The 18,879-nt window shown below is 39.9% G+C and overlaps 1 protein-coding gene across 1 annotated transcript; it reads right to left on the bottom strand.

Annotated features, from left to right (window-relative positions):
* Window positions 1–1,516: 1,516 nt before the first annotated feature.
* Window positions 1,517–17,853, bottom strand: egf (epidermal growth factor; the record flags this gene model as incomplete). Its single annotated transcript, XM_083915695.1, has 22 exons — window positions 1,517–1,657; window positions 1,915–2,017; window positions 4,144–4,308; window positions 4,951–5,110; window positions 5,431–5,553; window positions 6,149–6,265; window positions 6,362–6,532; window positions 6,638–6,781; window positions 7,115–7,288; window positions 7,958–8,181; window positions 8,328–8,432; window positions 8,713–8,861; window positions 9,107–9,243; window positions 9,458–9,583; window positions 9,901–10,023; window positions 12,041–12,163; window positions 12,501–12,614; window positions 12,741–12,943; window positions 13,039–13,266; window positions 14,009–14,190; window positions 14,303–14,502; window positions 17,727–17,853. 22 exons carry the CDS (start codon window positions 17,851–17,853, stop codon window positions 1,553–1,555), a joined length of 3,303 nt encoding a protein of 1,100 aa, XP_083771821.1. The 3' UTR covers window positions 1,517–1,552.
* Between the last annotated feature and the right edge of the window lie 1,026 nt (window positions 17,854–18,879).

The raw sequence follows: 18,879 nt of genomic DNA, 5'->3' as shown, positions 1-18,879 counted from the left end.
TGTAATAGAAAACTACAGATGAGTAGCAAACATTAACAACATATTTGTTTATAGAGTAATACAACAAATAACCTTAAGGTACACTAGCATCCAAGACATTTCATTAAGATGTGACGTGTTTTACTTTGGAATGAAACTCTTCACAGTGTTGACATTAGCCAGATGTTACAGTGTGTTTGTGTTTTAACTGAACAGCTGGGACTAGGACTCAGGGGACTCTGGGCCGGAAGTCCGGGAGAACAGAGGTGGCTTGAAAGACCTACAAGTATGTGAGCTTGACAGTGACGGACTTGAGTGATGGACAGGGGGTTGCGTGGTCTCCATGGCAACAGTAGAAACCATGGAACACTCATACCCTCTGTTGTGTTGGGACAATTTTCCCGATTCTTCAGACACGGGGTTGACACCTTGCAAAAAAGAAATAAGAAATCACAACTTAGACTTTAAATTACAAACAAAATATGGCAGTATAGGTCAGTATTGTCTGCAAAGATGAATGTCAGGTTGTTTTTACCAGGTTCGGGAGCGTTGTATATTTCTCCCTTTTCATAAGACGATCTGATATGTATCTAGATACATGGGCTACAATATGGTTCAGAGAATGATACATTTGAATATATTTAAATTTGGTGCGGTTCGGTGCGATACGATGCAATCTGATATGAAGACGTTCATTTTCCATAATAAATTATCTCATCTCATCTTCAGCCTCTTATCCAGGGTCGGGTCGCGGGGGCAGCAGCTTTAGCAGGGGACTCCGAACTTCCCTTTCCCGGGACACATTAACCAGCTCTAACTGGGGGATCCTATAAAAGTGGCTCTGCTGCTTACCTTCAAATAGTTATATTTTGTAAAAGACCAGGGAATCCCAAGTATTTTTGCTACTTTACATTAAGCATCGAAAGAAAATGGAAGACAAAATTTATCACTTCGACATGACATGTCATTGTGTTTATTACTTTTCCAATAGACACAGGTAGACAAAATAGACTTAGTTTAGACGTAGTTTGTTTGTTCATACAGTAGGCTAACATATTTTATATGTCACCAAAGACAAGACTTTAGCTCCATTGTAAGGTCTTAGGTCTTGAGCAGTAAAACGGGCTATAGATCCCGTGATTACCTTAGAAGTTGTGGCTGTATAAAGTTTGAAGATCTATGCCTTTGTCTTGCGTGTTCTTGCCAGTTGTAATGTTGGCACCTGAATAGCTTTCCGTTTGTTGTCTTAAGATAGGTCTTGCTGCCGCTGTACTAGCTGTTCTTACAAATGGCCAGACTTTGGTTGAGTTTTCCCTCCTTTTTATAGAATCCACACTTCTTCCAAACTTAAGATTTTAGATTTGATGGTGCACTGTAAACCATGTCGGCCATGTTCTTTTTCCTCACAAGCAACCATGGCAACACTCGACACTACTCTAACTTCATGCTCTCAAGTCTAGCGTTGACCTTTGACGAGAGCGGAGTGGAGACAGCAAAGCAAAGCAATGCAGCTGCAACTTAAACATTAAAATTCCTTTCCGATTTAGTTGGATAATCTTTACACCAATAACATTCAGGTACCTGTTTCTGAAGAGCAGGATGGGCAGACAGCTCTCCTGGGACAGCCCAGGGCAGGAACGACCATTCCTTCCACGCCATTTTCTGCCACCATGTAGAACTGCAGGTTTCATACAGTTATGTGCGAGTTTTTATAAACTACAGTATTTTTGTTATGTCGCCATAGTTTCTTCAAACAACCAAGTTGATTTTGAGTCTACATAAAATTATACTCTTAAGCATTTATACGTTCAGAACTTTGTACAGTTAGCCGAACCATTATGTTACGCAGATTTATTCACATTAATCTTGGGTTCTCTTATGACTTCCATGACTTAAAGATGTATTTATGACAGAGGTTTGTGATGATGGTCTTACCCGAGGCACACTGGCCGTGGTGGTCTCTGACATGCTCTCGTCTGTCACACTGGTCTCACTCATGTTATCAACTGAGGGCTGTTTGTGGAAGAATTTTCTAGTTCTGCGTAGGAGACAGTGAAAGCAAACATGCAGTATTCTAATCAATTTAGAAATCACAAGGCTCCTCAGATTAACATGTAAATATTCAGACTCACATGGCATTTGCATACTGGGAAATAACATTCAAGTTTAACATGGTAGGAAATACAATATTAACCTGTGCTCTGCATTACTGTTATCCGTGTAATGCCTTGCACATTTACCTGAACACACAAACATGATGCAAAAACACACTTTGTGTTTTTTCTAACCTGATGTTTAACCTAATTGTTGATAAGAGTGGCTAAATTTAGGTTTTGAGATCAACTACCTTTAAGGTCTGTGTGTTTATGCTTTCAGTGTTTTGTTTGCATATTTGGGCCTAAAAAGACAGCCTGAGAAGCAAGTTAGTTTTTGTGTTTTTTAGCCCATATCACTGTATACTGTATGATACTTGTGTGTGTTGCACAGCTTTTGAGTTTGGTGGTTTAGTTTCCTCTGCAAGTGCACTTGCAGTCAAGTGCAGAAGACAATTTGAAGCGGAGCTATTGGCGGCTGTGTAGCGTTTCCACTGGGGTCATACCTCACCGGCTCCATTTTGTAGCTGAGAAATGACCTATTTTTATGTGTAATTGCTGTAGAACAAGCTAAACCAAGCATGTAATTGAAAGCGTGCTACTTCCACAGGGGGAACCAAGACTGCAAACGTTAGGATGTAGCAGGTGGAAGGGCGGGGTGTGCTTTGTGAGTCAAAAGAGTGGAGAATGCCGACAGCCTTGTCCATAAGCCAGCGAAACAACCGTAAAACAAATCAGCTACTTAGAGACCGCTCAGGTGGAAATAAAAGGGAGGAGGGGTCACAGTATGCAGTTTATGTATGGTCCTCACTCAGCTAACCAGGGTTGCATGCTGCCATTCGTTCCACATGTGATCTGCTCTCCGACCCCCTGCTGTCATGCTGAGACACCTACATTACACGGCTCATGCCACCCTGGGTTTGATAGACACCTCTAAACACTGTCATCTCATTCATAGCTGGAGCAGCTCCTGCATGGCTGTCTGTACTGCCCTCAGCTTCCATTGACCAGAAGACTTAACATTGCTTATATTATACATCATTATTGGAATTAGTACGTACGTATCAATAGGCCTACATAACAGAACTGTCTCCAGGATTGTTTGTTTGTTTTTTCAACATGATGAAGGAAAAGTGTGTGACGCCGATGATGAGGTTCTTTATTGATAATCAGTGCATTACCTACAGTAAATGATGGCAATCATTGCCATCATTTGGCAAGTAGTAATGCGCTACTGCGGATGGAGGCAGCTCTCTAAAGGCTAAAAAAAGTCCATTTCAATTTAAATGTATGCTACATAGAATATTTCCACAGCTTTACCATGCTGTCAGACAGGCTTTCCTCCAGTTTTCACTGAAGCCCCCCCCCCTCTCTTTTCTGGCAGTTGAGTTTCCCTCTGCAAAAAAATATTTTGTGTACTCATAAAGGGATCCTCTTGTCTCCACAGTGAACACATTTTTGTTGTCACTGTTACAATTGCTCCTTTTTGTTTTCTTGCATTTGTTTTTACCATAAACTTGAAAGTCGGACTCAAACAGCAGGTCTGCAGCGTAATGCAGTCAGCAGCACATTTGCACATATGTCTAGCAATATGTTGAGAAAATGTAGTGCCAAAGGAAAAGGTTGTCTGATAGCAAGGTAAAGCTGTGAAAATATTCTATATATAGCATGCACGGATTTAATTGGGCTTTTTTAAGGTGACTAAAGTGTGTTTGCTGCAGCTGCTGCTCCCGTCCACAGCAGCTTCTATGTCCTCATGTACCACAGACTGTATGAAAAGTCTGTACTCCTGACTGCTTCTCCAAATTTATGGCGTGCTAACCATCATCTATTGTAGCTTACACACTGAATACGTATAAGTAGAATACCGATTAAAACCAACCTCACTTCAAGGAAGAACTTTCACATTTACCATTTTAGTAAAACCCACAAAAATTCAATTATTTTGGGGCATTTTGTATCTCAAGGTTTGTTATGTGTTTCCTTGTTCTTAGGGGTAAACATTTTTTCTCTTTTTTTACATTGCGTTTGTGTAGACCTTGACTCTTATTTACCCCTTTACCCCTCTCACCCATAGCAGTAGGTGACACAGGCAGCAATGGAGAGCAGGGAAACCAAGACCACCATGCAGGCCGCAATGACCACGTTCCTCCTCTTCTCTTCCTCAGCCTGCTGAAGCTCCCACCACTCCAGGTCACTGAACTGACAACGTTCCCCCATGTAGCCCAATACACAACTGCAATGTGGGCATAGACAAAAGGCATACTTATGTAGTTTGTGATCACAAGTAAGAGCTTATGTAAAGAATATCATCAAAATGATAACAGGAACGATGAACTTGAATAATGAAATTGATTTAAATGTCTCTTGCACAGTCTTCGTTACAGTTGGTCTTAATTATTCAGGACCTCAATGAATCTGCTAAACCTTTTTTGTTGATAGTTCTATGTTGCATATCTGTATAAATATAAAAAGTTCACATTCAGAATCCTCTGTCCTGTAGCCACGTTGTCAAGAGGCAATAGCTTTAATCATGGGACAATAGTGACACCTACTGGTTTGTCAGCTGTAGTGAATAACATGAGATGCAAGAGAGCCTGCAAAGTGTGGTGTAGGAGGTATTCCTTAAACTTTCTAACAATGTCCGGCAGATTTGATAGAATTTCATTCTGATGTGTAAAGTGCTCCTTTAAAAGGAAATCATTGTAGACTCTCTTAAAAATATAAAGAGCATCTTATAATTGAATTCATCTACTACAGAACTGATAATCACATGTCGGTCAAAAGCGAGTATTGTTTATGTTCACGAGCTGTCCGTAAATTGTTAAACTTGGGAGATCAGTAGTCACACTGAGGGGTTACATGAGGGGTTATTTACTTGCAAGCATAGGACTCCATTTCAGGAAAGTAGAAGCAGACACCCTGGTACAGACAGTAGGTCTCATGGGTGGAGGGGCAGCTCTCTACTGAGTTACTGTTGTGGTGCTGGGTGGTGACATCCGCAGGGCTACCAGTCGTCACCCATGGTGATGTGGTCTCTTGTGAGAGGATTAGGCAAACGATTTCAATAAATTACAGAAAAATACAGTACAATATGACAGTGAAACCTTTTTAAAATCATTAGTCATAATCTGCTCTTTAGAGTACTAGTCCTCATTTAAGGTGACTCGTGAACACTATGTGTTCTTTGTATAATAATAATAAAAGGGATCGTATCATAACCCTGTAATGATAGATGTACTAGTGTCTCAACACTTTAAATAGTTCACCTGATGATCACTAGCAAGAGCAATTAAGCTGCCCCTGTCAAACACATTTTATTCAAACAAACATGGTGCTGAGAATTGTAGGTGCACACCTTGACATGTCTTCCCATTGCCGTGGTATCCAGCCTGGCACTTGCAGAGATACTTTCCCAAGGCATTTTGGCATTCTGCGTTTTTGTCACATTTGTGCATTCCCTGTTTACACTCATCAATATCTACAACACAAGAAAAGAGACCAACATTTTTACACTATTCTGAGTATCACAATTTTATGTATACATTTTATGTAATTTCCCCCTGGGATTATTCAAGTATTTCTGATTCTGAGTCTGATGTTCATCAAAATGAGAATTCATTAATTTTCTTCAAACAAAGAAAAATTATAGTTAATTTCTCCATAACTAGGCTCTTCTCTGATACATAAGTGAGAGTGTTGTTTTAGCCATCCAGTTAGTTGACACATGCGCTCTGTCTGCTGCATAAAGACAAACTTCAAGGAAAAAAATGTTGAAATGTTTTTTCGATTGGCCTGTTAAGGTATTTTGGTTTAAGCTCCTGTCAATAATGTTTATATTAAATGTTCTGATTATCTTTGCTTCCAGGACAGCTCTGCCTCTGTGAGATGTTTTTATATCAAAAACTCAATTCTGCTCAATTCCCAGTGCTGTCACGTATGCCAAAAATGTTAAACCCCTGCTACTGTAAGTGAGATAAAAGTGTCTGTGTATCAAATGTAATCCCATAAGCTTTCTTCAGGATATGTTACCTCATCCCAAGACACATTTGTAGTGCAGGAACCAAATTACTCACCCACACACCGCCGTCCGTCCCCTGTAAAACCTTCCAAACATAGACAGGTTGGGCTGCCGGCGTTCAGCAGACACTGTGCATTTACATCACAGCGAGGTGAGTAACACTCATTCTGGTCTGACGGAGAAGGGGACATATGAAATCATAACATTTAGTTAGAGTACGATCTTGAGTGGCAGGAGGTGCCAATCATTTAAGCTGTTACACTGTTACCTGAAATCATCTGGTCCGTGAAGAGAGCGGGCTCACTGCCTACGCCAGAGTCCACGGCAGCCTCTGCTTTAGCAGTTGACAGCCCAGGTGTCGTGAGGGGTGTACCCTCATCGTTGAATGTCTTGTTTTTGAGAGACATTAAATCAGTGGATTCACCGTCTCCTTCAGATTCTACACAAGGAATTCATAAAGTTAACGTTCATCATTAGTCTGCTTTACTTCATAGCTTATACAGAAGTGTATGCATCTTAAGTGATCCAGCTTCAAATAAATCACCTGCTGTTCCATTCGAAGCATCAGCTGGCAAGCAACTTTTTCCATCAGCTGATAGGCTGTAGCGTGACAGGCAGGAGCAGTGGGCGAATCCCAGTTTGCTTTCACACACCTGGGCACAACCTCCATTTAGGTGAAGGCAAACGTCTGCCCCTGAAGATGAAGATGGAAAATGACAATTTCAACCTCAATCATTCATTTTTAGGATGACTTGTTTTGTTGCTGCTGGTCTGCAAATATCTGAGCATGTATCCCAACTGCTTTACATCTTAATTCAGAAATCGATCATCTATCTGTTACCTTTGCATAGCTTAGTAAATACAGAAAGACAAGAGGCAGCATATACTTGCAATGCACAATATTTCAACTTGACGTCATTTGCCTGTGCTACAGTTTCTACGTGCAGTGTTTTTAAATCTCTGTGTATAATTTTTGAATTTAATTAATCCCAGAAATGAATCCCTCTTGTCTCTTGTCTACCAGTACCTGGTTTAGCAAGAGGATGGACCACCACAATGGATGCTGGTTGGACCATGTTGCCATGGATACGTTGCAGTTTTCTCCCAGTTCGCTTGTGCACGCTCCTCAGCTGATGGTGTTCCCGATCAGATATCCACAACCTGTCCTCAAATACTGCAAGGTCAAAAGGTCGACCTGGAGGGATCAAAATAGAGGGGAAAAGACTTGAGTTCAAGGTGAGAACACTTTTTTTACCTTGTGTTTATATTATCTACGGGAGTACTGTGTACTGTGGGTCATTTTAGTCTCGACTGAGACTTCTTAAGTTGATTAGTTCTTTCATGCTGAATGACTTATTTCCAAGAAATGTATGAGCACATCTCTGGTAAACATAAAGTTTAAAGTGGTGGAGAAACTCTGTTTAACAGATCTGTCGATTAAATCAACTAATCGACTTTATTGAAGGACAGCTCCTAAATTCAGTTTGTTGTTGTGCTTCAGTTTACTTGGCCTGATCTCTATAAACAGATTCTGTATAGTAATGAAGACTCATTAGGCAACGGGGCAAGATTTGGTTAGCAGAAGGAGTCTGCTATTCATTTGTAGTTTGATTGGTATCTAGTATTAATGTTTGATGAGGCTTTGGTTGCATGTAGCTATACTAGCAATTCCTCAGATGAGGAAGTCTTGGCCCGGATATTCACTGGCTACACTAGAAAGCCTGAAATATTAGCAATTGCCCCCATAGGCCAAATTGTTGGCAGACAGATTACCGATGGCTTCCGAGATTGTACCTTTAGTGAGCCTAAGGTGCACTTTGTTAGGTGTGTGTGTGCCTGTGTGTGTGTGTGACACAAGCCTCACCTACTTGGTTCTTTAACAGGACCTGACGATCTGAACCATCCAGAGCAGCCGTCTCCACCAGGCCAGTCCTCTGGTCGCACCAGAACAGACGATCCTCTGTGAAGTCGATGGTCAGGCCGCTTGGTGACACAAGGTCGGTGCTGGCAATGACAGTTCGGTCTTTACCTTCCAAAGAGGCACTTTCCACGACAGGCACAGCCCCTATATCAGTCCAGAACAACTTCCTCGAAAAGTAAAAAGAGCATAGAACATAGTAGTACAGTATTAAGCCCACAGAACCTCTCCAGGTGTCACATGCTGTATGCACTACTGTTTATTGATCAGTTATTTTGTATTTCTGAACCTATCATACACATACAACCACACTCACTTTGCCAAAGGATGAACTGCGATTCCTCTTGGTTTTTCCAGCCCTTTGCTTACAATGGTTTCTCTGTTCAGTCCAATCAAGGAGCTGCTGTCGAGAGTTGACCGACTGGGGGATAAAAGTATACAGAAGTGTTAAAAAAAACAACCATAATAATTCTGATAATGCTAAAATAACCGTTATTTACATTTACAATAAAAAAAAACAACTACAGAACAGATCAATGATATCAATTTAATATGACCAAAGTATTAAAAGCTATATCAGGTGTTGCCCAGTATAAAAACATTGAAAAGCATATGTCCAATGGGTTAGAACCTCCAGCACATAATGAAACAACCATTTCATGAATAATCCTCAAGATGTAGTCTCTGCGAACACCACACACCTCTTATCTGTCCAGTACATCCTGCGGTGGACCCAGTCAACCGCCAGTCCTTCTGGAGAGTCCAAACCATCAGAGACGAGAACATCTCTTGACCCCCTGTTCAAACCGACCCGCTCAATTGTCTTCTGGCTTGTACTAGCAAAGTACACCTTCAAAATGCATTCAAACATGTATAAAATCAACAGTAAAGCATCAAATATGTCCCATACTGCAAGTATAATTCAAGTTACAGCGTCTGTCCACTAGGTGTCTCTGGATGTCTGCATCAAAACCTCTTGTCCTCCTAAATAATTTTACTCCAGATGACTCATGGCACCTTTACTTCACTACCGTTGCTTCTTCACAAAATCAGAAATAAAATGAAAACAAAAGATGTGAGGATTTTTCATCTTACATTTTTCTGGACAGGGTCGTAGTCCAAAGCTATGATTGTTCCTCTGGGCTCCTCCACAAGGGTTTGATCCCCGGTGCCATCGGTATTAATTTGTCGTACATCCACTAGATTGGCAACTAGCAGATAAGGCGGAGGCCCTGAAGAATGCAAATGCCTTATTTTATGATCCGTATAAGTAGTAAATGTAAACACACTACACTACCCAAGTCATTTGCATTTTACATCATTTTTAAATTATTGAATGTGTTTGTGAACCAGTAAAATATATATATAATATTAGAAAGACAAGAGAGTGTTTATCTGTGTGGGCTCAGCCGCCTCAGTTTACTGCTTTGCCATAGTATGACTCACCAGAGGCAATGCAGCGTTTCCTGTCTTGGTCGAGCTGGTAGCCAGGCAGACAACCACACTGCCACCTACCAGGGGTGACAGGAGTGCACAACTGACTGCAACCCCCTCTGTCTGCAGACAAGCAGCCTGCAACATATCCATTCAATTCTACTTTATATGTGGTATCACTGTTAGGACAACATTTTTATTCTCTGTGGATTGAGCGTTTTGATGCTTTCACAGTATTTATACAGCACCTTGACCTGCTATATAATCAATCAGACATGGTATCTCACTTTTTACAGTATAGGACCTGGTGTGTTTGTGATAACTTAAACACTAATTGGCTGATTACTTTTTTAACATAAAATAGAAAAATATGGATATTGTGGGTTATGAGATAATTAGATACATTTCTGATTACAGTATAACACATTTCCAAAGAACTGTGATGCAGTCCATACCAGTACAGGTTTGTCCATCCTCCTGTAACAAAGACCCCTCTGGACACACACAGACAGCACCCTTGTCTGTTGACAGGCATCCATGGCCACACTTGGTCATATTTCCTTCACACGGCATGATCTCTGATTGCGGAGAGAAAATGTTTATCTTGAAACGCTGTTACGTGAACTGTTCATGTAAGGTTGTATTAACCCATGTTACATGTAGTGTGCGCTTTATTTTGGTCAGCAGGTGGTAGAATCTAACAGCCAGATGGACAACAAGCTTCTTAGCAAAATCTCTTTATGAAGTCAGCCCTAACCCTATCAAAACAGGGGAAAGTGTGATGAGAATGCCGTCAAAGCCCACACAGTGAGGTCGGCGTGATATTAGCTCACAGGAGAGTGGTATCTCATGCTGTACCTGTGAATGTGCCAGGTGTACAGGGACAGGATGTACAGATGTGAGTCTGATGTGAAATAGTTACAGTATCTGTTGATATTCCTCTGCCACTAGAAATAAGTTACCAGTCAAAGGGTAAAATTACTGTTGTAGCCTTCCAGCTTTTTGTACTTTTAATGGTATTCATTTTTGATAAAGTCAAAACTTTGTCATGCCGCTGATTAGAAACTGTACTTTGAACATTAATTGAAGAATACATTATGAGAAAATATGCAGGAAGAACTTTTTTGTGTAACAAATTATAAAAGAATAAAAGGGACAACAAGGGAACAAATATACTTTTACATGAAGAATTAACTGTATAAGCAAATTCATTATTTAAAAAAACTGCTATTTTTGAATTTGTTTGTTTTGAAAGTATATATATTTAATAGAATCTTTGTAATCTGTTGCGCCCCCATTGTCTAACCTGTCGCTTGGCTGCATATTTCCTTCTGGACCTTGGCAAAGGTTGTCTGCTAAACAGCTTAGACAAACAAAGCTGCTGACCAGATATGTTCCCTACTGCAAATGCCACCTCGCCATCTAATCTCATTGTGTCTGTGAACCGTCCCGGTTCTCTTGGCCTCATAGCTGTGAGACTAGACGAGAAAGGATTAGGGTGCATCCATGATGTGTTTAACTATGCTGTTAAGTGACACTATGGTATCAGGGTTAACAGCAACGACACATAGATAAGAAATAAAAACAAAACAGATGCGATAACTAAATAAAATGTCTATACATTCCCTCATGACTGCAATGCATATGTCTGTATTACGGTAGAGGAGAATGACAAACCACAGTCTGATGTAGAAAAGCTATATGGAATACCTGGATTAGTAAAACAATCAATATGCCTCAAAACGACACGTTTTAGTACAGCACTTAACCATGTTTACCATAAAACTGGCTGCTCTTCTGTTGAAAAAGCAATCATTAAAATAATTTGGCATTCAAATAGTAAATAGTAATAGTAAAATAACTTTAACTAACTTTAGTACATCTACATAGCCCCTCAGTCTCAGCACAACTGGGCCTTTAGTGACAAAGTGTCAGTGTTTTGGCCCAAGTAACTTAACACACAATTGGCAGCTCACATAAGTATAGTCTAGTGTGTCTAGTATGTGACCCATCCTTTTTATCAGCTCCAGAGGGTCAAAGTAGTGTCTGGGGGACAAATGCCACCTTTCATAGCACCACAAAAACAAGAGGATCCAAGCTGAAACCAGAGCTGCCTTTAGTATTTTGACCAAAACAAAATGTTTCCAAAATGATACAAAAGGACATGGCACAGAAAGTTTTTTTTTTCCTCAATCTATTATGCACTCTTGCTTTACACTGCACTTTACATAGCTTTACATAAAGGAAGAACAGACCATATGGTATTATATTTTGTTTACTACATGAATGCAAAATCCTGTCAATAAAGGAATAGAGCCACTTTTTTTTTGACAGCGTGAAAATCATCCAGAAATGTGTGTTTTATAGCCAAAAGTGAAAATGCATGAAGTCTAGTTAACAGCCAGTGCTGGGTGACTTCACTGCTACCTAGCTCTGTTGCTATATAACTTCATCTGTACATTTATTTTCAGTGTACCATGACTTGCTCATACTATGGAAAAAGGCTCTAATAAATTAGAATCAAGTAGAATTCAATATAATAGAAATTAGTTTTATATGATCAAAATAACAATGGCGCATATGTTTCCACTATACCTCCACATGTCTTCCTGTCTGGTAGAAGGGCATATCCTTTGGGGCAGGTGCAGAAGTACGAGCCTGGGATGTTTTCACAACCAAGAGAGCAGCCGTGGTTCCAGTGGGCGCATTCATTCACATCTAAGGCACACACAGACAAATATAGTGATACAGTAAACTTTTTGGTTATTTCAATGGCGTTGAAAGAGTGTTATGTTATGTCTATATTACCCATTATGTTTATAATGGGTAATATCGACCGCCAACTGTGACACCCATTCCAACTTTGGTAATAAGCAGTCAGTGCTGTGGCTTGTTTCTAAACTAACCGGACAAAAATAATGTCTTTTTTTCATATCAAATTCTTATTTTCTTTTCATCAAACAAAACAATGATGAAGTACAGCCACTGAACATGCCTCAAAAAATATTTCTTGAATGAACTTTTAATGAAATGATTTAATGGCGTAGATACCGACCTTCACAATAAGTGCCCTGCTTACTGAGAGCGAAGCCTTCATTGCACTGGCAAGTCCCTTGCTCGGCCCGATTGGAACATACATTCACACAATCTCCACTGCGTTCGTCACAACCTGTTTTGAAACCTAATACGTTACTAAAACATTGCCATTTGAGACATTTAGATAATAGATCTGAACAAAAGCAAGAGCATGGAGAGATGCTGCAGAGCAATTTAAATGTCAAAGTTCAGCTGTAACCTGGAAATGATGATTGGGAGTCTGCCATCGGCTGATTGAGGGGATGTACCACCTTGATATCAACTGGGGGTTTTGCCGTTTGTTTGATGTTTACATTCAGTGCCTCTCCACCAGAGTACTTGTTTAATTGTTTTATGACCCGAGATGCAGCGTCGGTGTAGTACAAGTGCTCCAGAAAAAGGGATATCCCCAGTGACGGAGACCTGAACAAAGGAGACAAAAACAAAAGCGTTTTATCCCAGTTTGCTTGCAATGGTAAAATGATGAATAAGTAAGGGGAACACAACGCTCTGCTCACCGAAGTGGCTGATCTATGATGTGCAGGATGTTCCCGTTGTAATCACAAGAGGCAATGGCACTTTCTCCTTGCAGACCAAACTGAACCCAGAACAGTCTTTTGTCCTCTCTGTCGATCGACAGTGCTTCCAGGCGTTCTGCTATCTTAATTAGTGTCGTTTTCATCTGTCCTGTCACATCAGACCGCTGGATACTTGGAGTCATCCCACCAGACAGCCAAAATAGAAACCTGCAAAATATTAGTGTTGAACTGAATTCCCAGATATATCCATTTGTTTCATTTATTTGTGTGTTTCTCGGTTACACCATAGTGCCAGTTTATTAGGTTTGTTTATACTTATGTTCCTGTTTGGGAAATTTCTCATATGAATACTAACACAAATGCCCCCAAATCAGTAGCTTCATTATCGTTTTTGCCTAGTCATATTTTAGTAATAAGTTTTAAGACACCCCGCAGACATATTTGACAAAACAAGTATAAAGTAATTTAAAACATTCATTCATTCATTCCTCCTTAACCGCTTGTCCCTGTCGGGGTCGCGGGGGGGGGGGATCCCAGCTGACATGGGGCGTGAGGCGGGGTCCACCCTGGACAGGACGCCAGTCTATCACAGGGCACTAATTTAAAACATTCTGTTGGTATTTTATTATCATGAAGAAATATTCCAAAAATATTACCGTAATATAAATCCTTCCCTGCCATTAATCCCTTTTTCATATCCACCTGAAATGAAAATGGCGAGCAGTATGTGGCCTGGTAAAAACGAACACTGACTTTGACCAGAGAGATCTGTAATCTTACACCTCTGTGCTTGATGGAGGGAGATTTAACATTTATATTAACACACAAACAACACGCAAGGAATCTGAACTGTGTGAGGAGCTGTATGAGAATCATCCTCTCTTAATCCGCTTCTATAAAAAGAAGTGTCATTATGAGAAGCATCAAAGTGTCGTGCCGACTGGATCACCTGTTAGCGGGGTCAACATTTATAGAACTCGGTTGGGTCAGGTGTCTTAATAGAGTCCTTTGATTTTTTCCATTTATATCCATTGTCTTGATTTTTCCCTTTTCTCCACTTGTCCAAAATACACTGTTCCAAATCCAGTCCACTGCAAGGCCCGAGATATGTTTGTCAGATGAGTACAGTTTCTGTAAAACAAACATTAAGTTAAAACCATCGCATACAACTATGAATCTTAAGAAATATAAACTGCTTGCTTCAGCTAAATTCCCTACAAGTTTAGAGTAGTTATACAATCACCTGTTTGTGTGCTCCTCTCACTGATGCTTTATAGATGACCCCGGTGTGCCTGTCAGCCCAGTAAACCCTCTCCTCTCTGAAATGGAAGTCGAGCAGGATCGAGCTTCCCACCCCGGCCACGATCCTCCTCTGGTTCTTTCCGTCAAGGTCCATCCGATGGATAGCTTTCCCGTGGCCAAATATCAGGAAGGGCTGTGATGCTTAACAAATCAAATCACATGTCTTTTATGAAACTTATGAATTCCATTATTTGAATGCCTTGAAACACATAGAGCAGGTCGCTCCAAAGCCCCATATTTGTAGAAAAAGGTACCTCATTATTTACTACACCTGGTGCAATAGTTCCAAGAATCTTATCCTCAACAATACAAGTAATTAGTGGTCTTAGTTAAGGCTTTTATTTTTATTTCATCAAAAAGAGTCATACCTTTTGTTAGTCATTTCTGCCTACTCTATTGATCCAGTGAATGAGCTACAGTGCTACAAGCTACATGTCGGGTGTATTGATACCAGGATTTGTAAAGTTTTTTAATTCAATTCAATTCAAAAAACTTTATTTGTCCCCGGGGAGGCAATTCAGGGAAAATAGTAGTAGGGCTTCAACTAAGGATTATTTTTATTGTCCAATAATTTGGTGATTGTTTAGACTGTAAATCAACTTCCATTCACAATTTCTCAGAAACTATGACGATGCCTTCAATCTGTTTTTGTCTGACTAACAGTCCAAAACCCAGAGACATTCATTTTACTCCTTTATGATGGAAAAAAAGCAAATCCTCTCATTTGAGAAGCTAAAATCAGATAATTTTTTGGCATTTGCAATTATCAAGAATAGTTGCTGATTAATATTATTTCCTTCGACTAATAAAGGAATCATCTATACTAGATAAAAGTAAAATTCAGATAATCTAGGCTGCAGCATTCCCCTCTGAGTGTGAAAACATCTGTCTTTGACGTTTGTTCTCACTTAAGCTAAATGAATCCCAGGAACAGGTAGTAACCATGGCAGCATTAAACATGTTAATTGCTACTTCCTGCCTCTTTGTGTCACACTGCAGGTCGTTAAATCGGTCAAATCATTTCATTAAAAGCCTATTCCTAGCTGTAATGGGATGAAGTTCAAGGCAGACTCAGCTGCTTCTGGATAAAACATAATATATCACTCTTGCATTATCGTTAGTTAGTCGTTAGTGTTGTTTCCTCTCACATGTTTCTGCTGTAGTACAACTTTTCTACATTTGTAATTAGTGGATGTCCATTCCAACATGCCTGTTCTTAGTTAAATGTCATATTTCATGGACAAAGTTTGCTTTAGAGACCTTTACACTTTGACAAACTGGTCCATAAGGTGAAACAAAATCTTTGTTCGCCATCTGAATGACTATTGATAGAAGGTACGCTGGTCATGGTAATAGCACTGTCATGTGCAACCATGGATACCGCTCTTAACTCATTGGAATGAAGAAAACAATGAGAAACACCAGACAAACAACATAATGAAATGTCTGGCCTGAGATCCCTAGAATGATTGCTGGTGCCGAGTTGCTGGGAGACATCCTGATGAATCATTAATTGACAAGTTCACATGGTGGTCAGCATGATTCTTGACCTAGCAAGCTAAGTTGTTTGGATGTTACTGGGAACTTTTACATTTAATGATAATAAAAAACAAACGATTAAGCGCTTTTTGGACCCAAAGGCAAAGTAGCACAAAAACAGGTGCTCCTAATGTACAGCTAAACAGTCGATATGGACATTGATTTCCCATTTTGCCTTGTGGTACCATTCATTAGGAATTAGGACAGTGTTCAGACTGGCTAATGTGAAATGTTAAACCAGTTAATTGGGTTTTTCAATGCAATCATGTTGCTCATCAAAAGAAACAACTGCTTGAGTATTTGAGCTGTGGAGGAATCTTTAAACCCTAAGCAGCATTGCATATTGACAATAAATGTTGGGAGATATGACAATGTATACCATGAGACAAGGTTGTATTTGACTGTTATAGACAAAGTTGCAAATTATTAAGAGACTGTTTTTAATAAGTGAGACGATCTATAGGCCTGTTGCATGAATGTGTTGAAGTATTATGATCATTAGTCATTTAGCTAATTGAAATATCAGAAATAGACCTCCCCATCTGATTTATTTTAAGTTATGCATTGTAATAATAGAAAATCACACTATTGATATTACTTTATAAAAATGTACCATTTTAGAAGACTATACCCATATCACCCACCCCTGTTGGCAGTCCTAAACATATGTGAGGAAGACGTTTAGTTTCTAAAACCTGATATATTAATGTTTTTTAACACAGATTACAGTACTTGACCTCTAATTTCTTTAAAACCTTTGGGCTACGACGATTTCTCCATGGATATTGGAGAAATATCACATTAGTGCAATTCATTATAAAACATATTTTTTACAATCTGGCATGACAGCGGCCATTCCTACAGGATTTTGGACATCAGTGATCACCATCTGTAAGCACCAACTCATGTCCTTGTGGTGTCCCACAGAAAACCTGGGCTTAGCCTGAGATACACCCACTCGAGCACAGGCCAGTTAACTGTCTTCGCTACAGTGCATTGTATTGTCCTTTTAGCCAAGTTCCCTTTGCCACACACACTGTAGAGTGTCTGACTTTGACCATCCTGTTGCTCTGCTCTTACTGTACATGCAGTATCTATTGTGTAAGCAATATGATTTGTTTTATTTCACTGGATTGTAGTTTCCTTTATCACTGAGCACCGGCCCAAGACAGAATACCCTTAGTTGTAATAGTAGTTTACAGAACAAAGTTGGTTGTGGTAGTATAGAGAGGAAAAGGGAATGTTGGTGCAGAATGGGATATCTAACCTTAATCTAATCTACCTAAATCTAATCTAAATAATAAAGTGATCAAAAGTCTACTGTCTAAATTAAGACATATGAAGTAGGTTATCAAAGTTTAGATACACTGTTAAACTTCAGCCAATATTAATGCACTTAAAGTTAATAAAGACTGGTAAAATAAAATGTTAGTAAACAAGATAAATAATTGATCTCTGAGCAGTGTGCTGCGCTGCATATGTATATCTATTAATATTGAGTTATGTATTGATCATCATCACATTTTACCATTATTTATTCATGCATTAGGAAAGTAGTTCTTGTTCCCTGACCAACCTGCCCTGTGATAATGACACACTACTTTTATACAATTTCATCAGAAGTTCTAACTATACCCAGACGATACGTTATTGATTGTCATCCTAACAATTTTTTTTTGCCAGGTACAATCAACAAACACACACATGGTTTAAGGACAAAACCACCTCATATACAACAGAGTAGTAGACTGCAGTACTTTCAACATCACTTCTATCAGTACCATTGGAGTATCGGTCTCAACAGGTGAAGTGTCAATCAAACTTACCCACACAGCTGTTGTTTCTCCCCGCTCGCGATAGGCGTTCATCCCAACATGCCGTACCGAGGGCCAGGGCTCCAGAGCTTTGCACCATGGAATAGATCAGCGCTGCTGTGATTGTTGCAGCCAACATAATCCTGCACTTCGTGCCTGCCTTGGGAGCTGCACTTGTTCACTTTTTCTCAGGCATTCCCACTATTAGCACTGGCACACAAGAATTCCCCAAAATTAAGCAACATTTGTTTATGGACCGTTGGCATCCTTGTCTAAGGCTTCAGCTTAAAGAGACAGTGGAGCTTTACATACCAGAAGCTGTCACGCTAAAGAGAGATGTAAAACTCCAATGAAAAGATGAAATACTCACTATAAGGAGGGTAATACTGCTAGTGCAGTGTTCAACCCCCCCAAAAAAAACTTTTGTGTGGGATCCTGCTCACTCCCCACTTTGGCCCCCAGGCTGTCAGCCTGTTTTGGAAGCAAAGATTGAAATTCCTAACACCCCCGTGGTAAATTTTGCACATGCTAGTCCAGCATTGGAGCAAAATCTTCTTTACGCTGCAGTCAGGGTCTCAAGCAGAATGTGGACTGTGCAAGAAATGAAGCTGGGCTGAAGAAAAGTCCCAAATAATAACAAAATCTTCCCCTCACCCCACCCCCTGACCCATGACCTCTCTGAATATGGATGGATACATTTGTCTGAGACAGAGTTTCGTGTCTGGGAGAGACAGACTGGGAGATGGACATTGCATATACGACTACTTGACCGAAAACAACCCTGGAATATTAATTTATTGAATAATTGAGGAACCAAATTGATCCTTGGCATCTTTTCAAACTATAATATCATTCATAAATGACATACACTTACAGTACTTCTGTAATTTACACATGCCGCACACACACACAGTAGACACACTGTTTTGTGTCTAGTGTGTGAATGAGAAATCAGTGTGTCAGACTGGCTCCTGTTGAAGTTCATCTGGCTCCAGGAGGGAATCGGTAGAATGAGTAATTTATAGAGAACGAAGGAGGAGTGGATCAGATTATCCCTAAATTGTTTGTCCTCTTTTTACCCATGAGAACAACTAACAGACTCCAGGAACCAAAACCTCTATTCATACCCTCCATGACTAGGATATTGTCAGCAACAATGTCCCCA

Source organism: Echiichthys vipera (genome assembly GCF_963691815.1).
Source record: "Echiichthys vipera genome assembly, chromosome: 6".
NCBI classification, from domain to species: domain Eukaryota; kingdom Metazoa; phylum Chordata; class Actinopteri; order Perciformes; family Trachinidae; genus Echiichthys; species Echiichthys vipera.
Note: the sequence above shows the minus strand (reverse complement) of the source record. Positions and strands in the feature narration are given on the sequence as shown.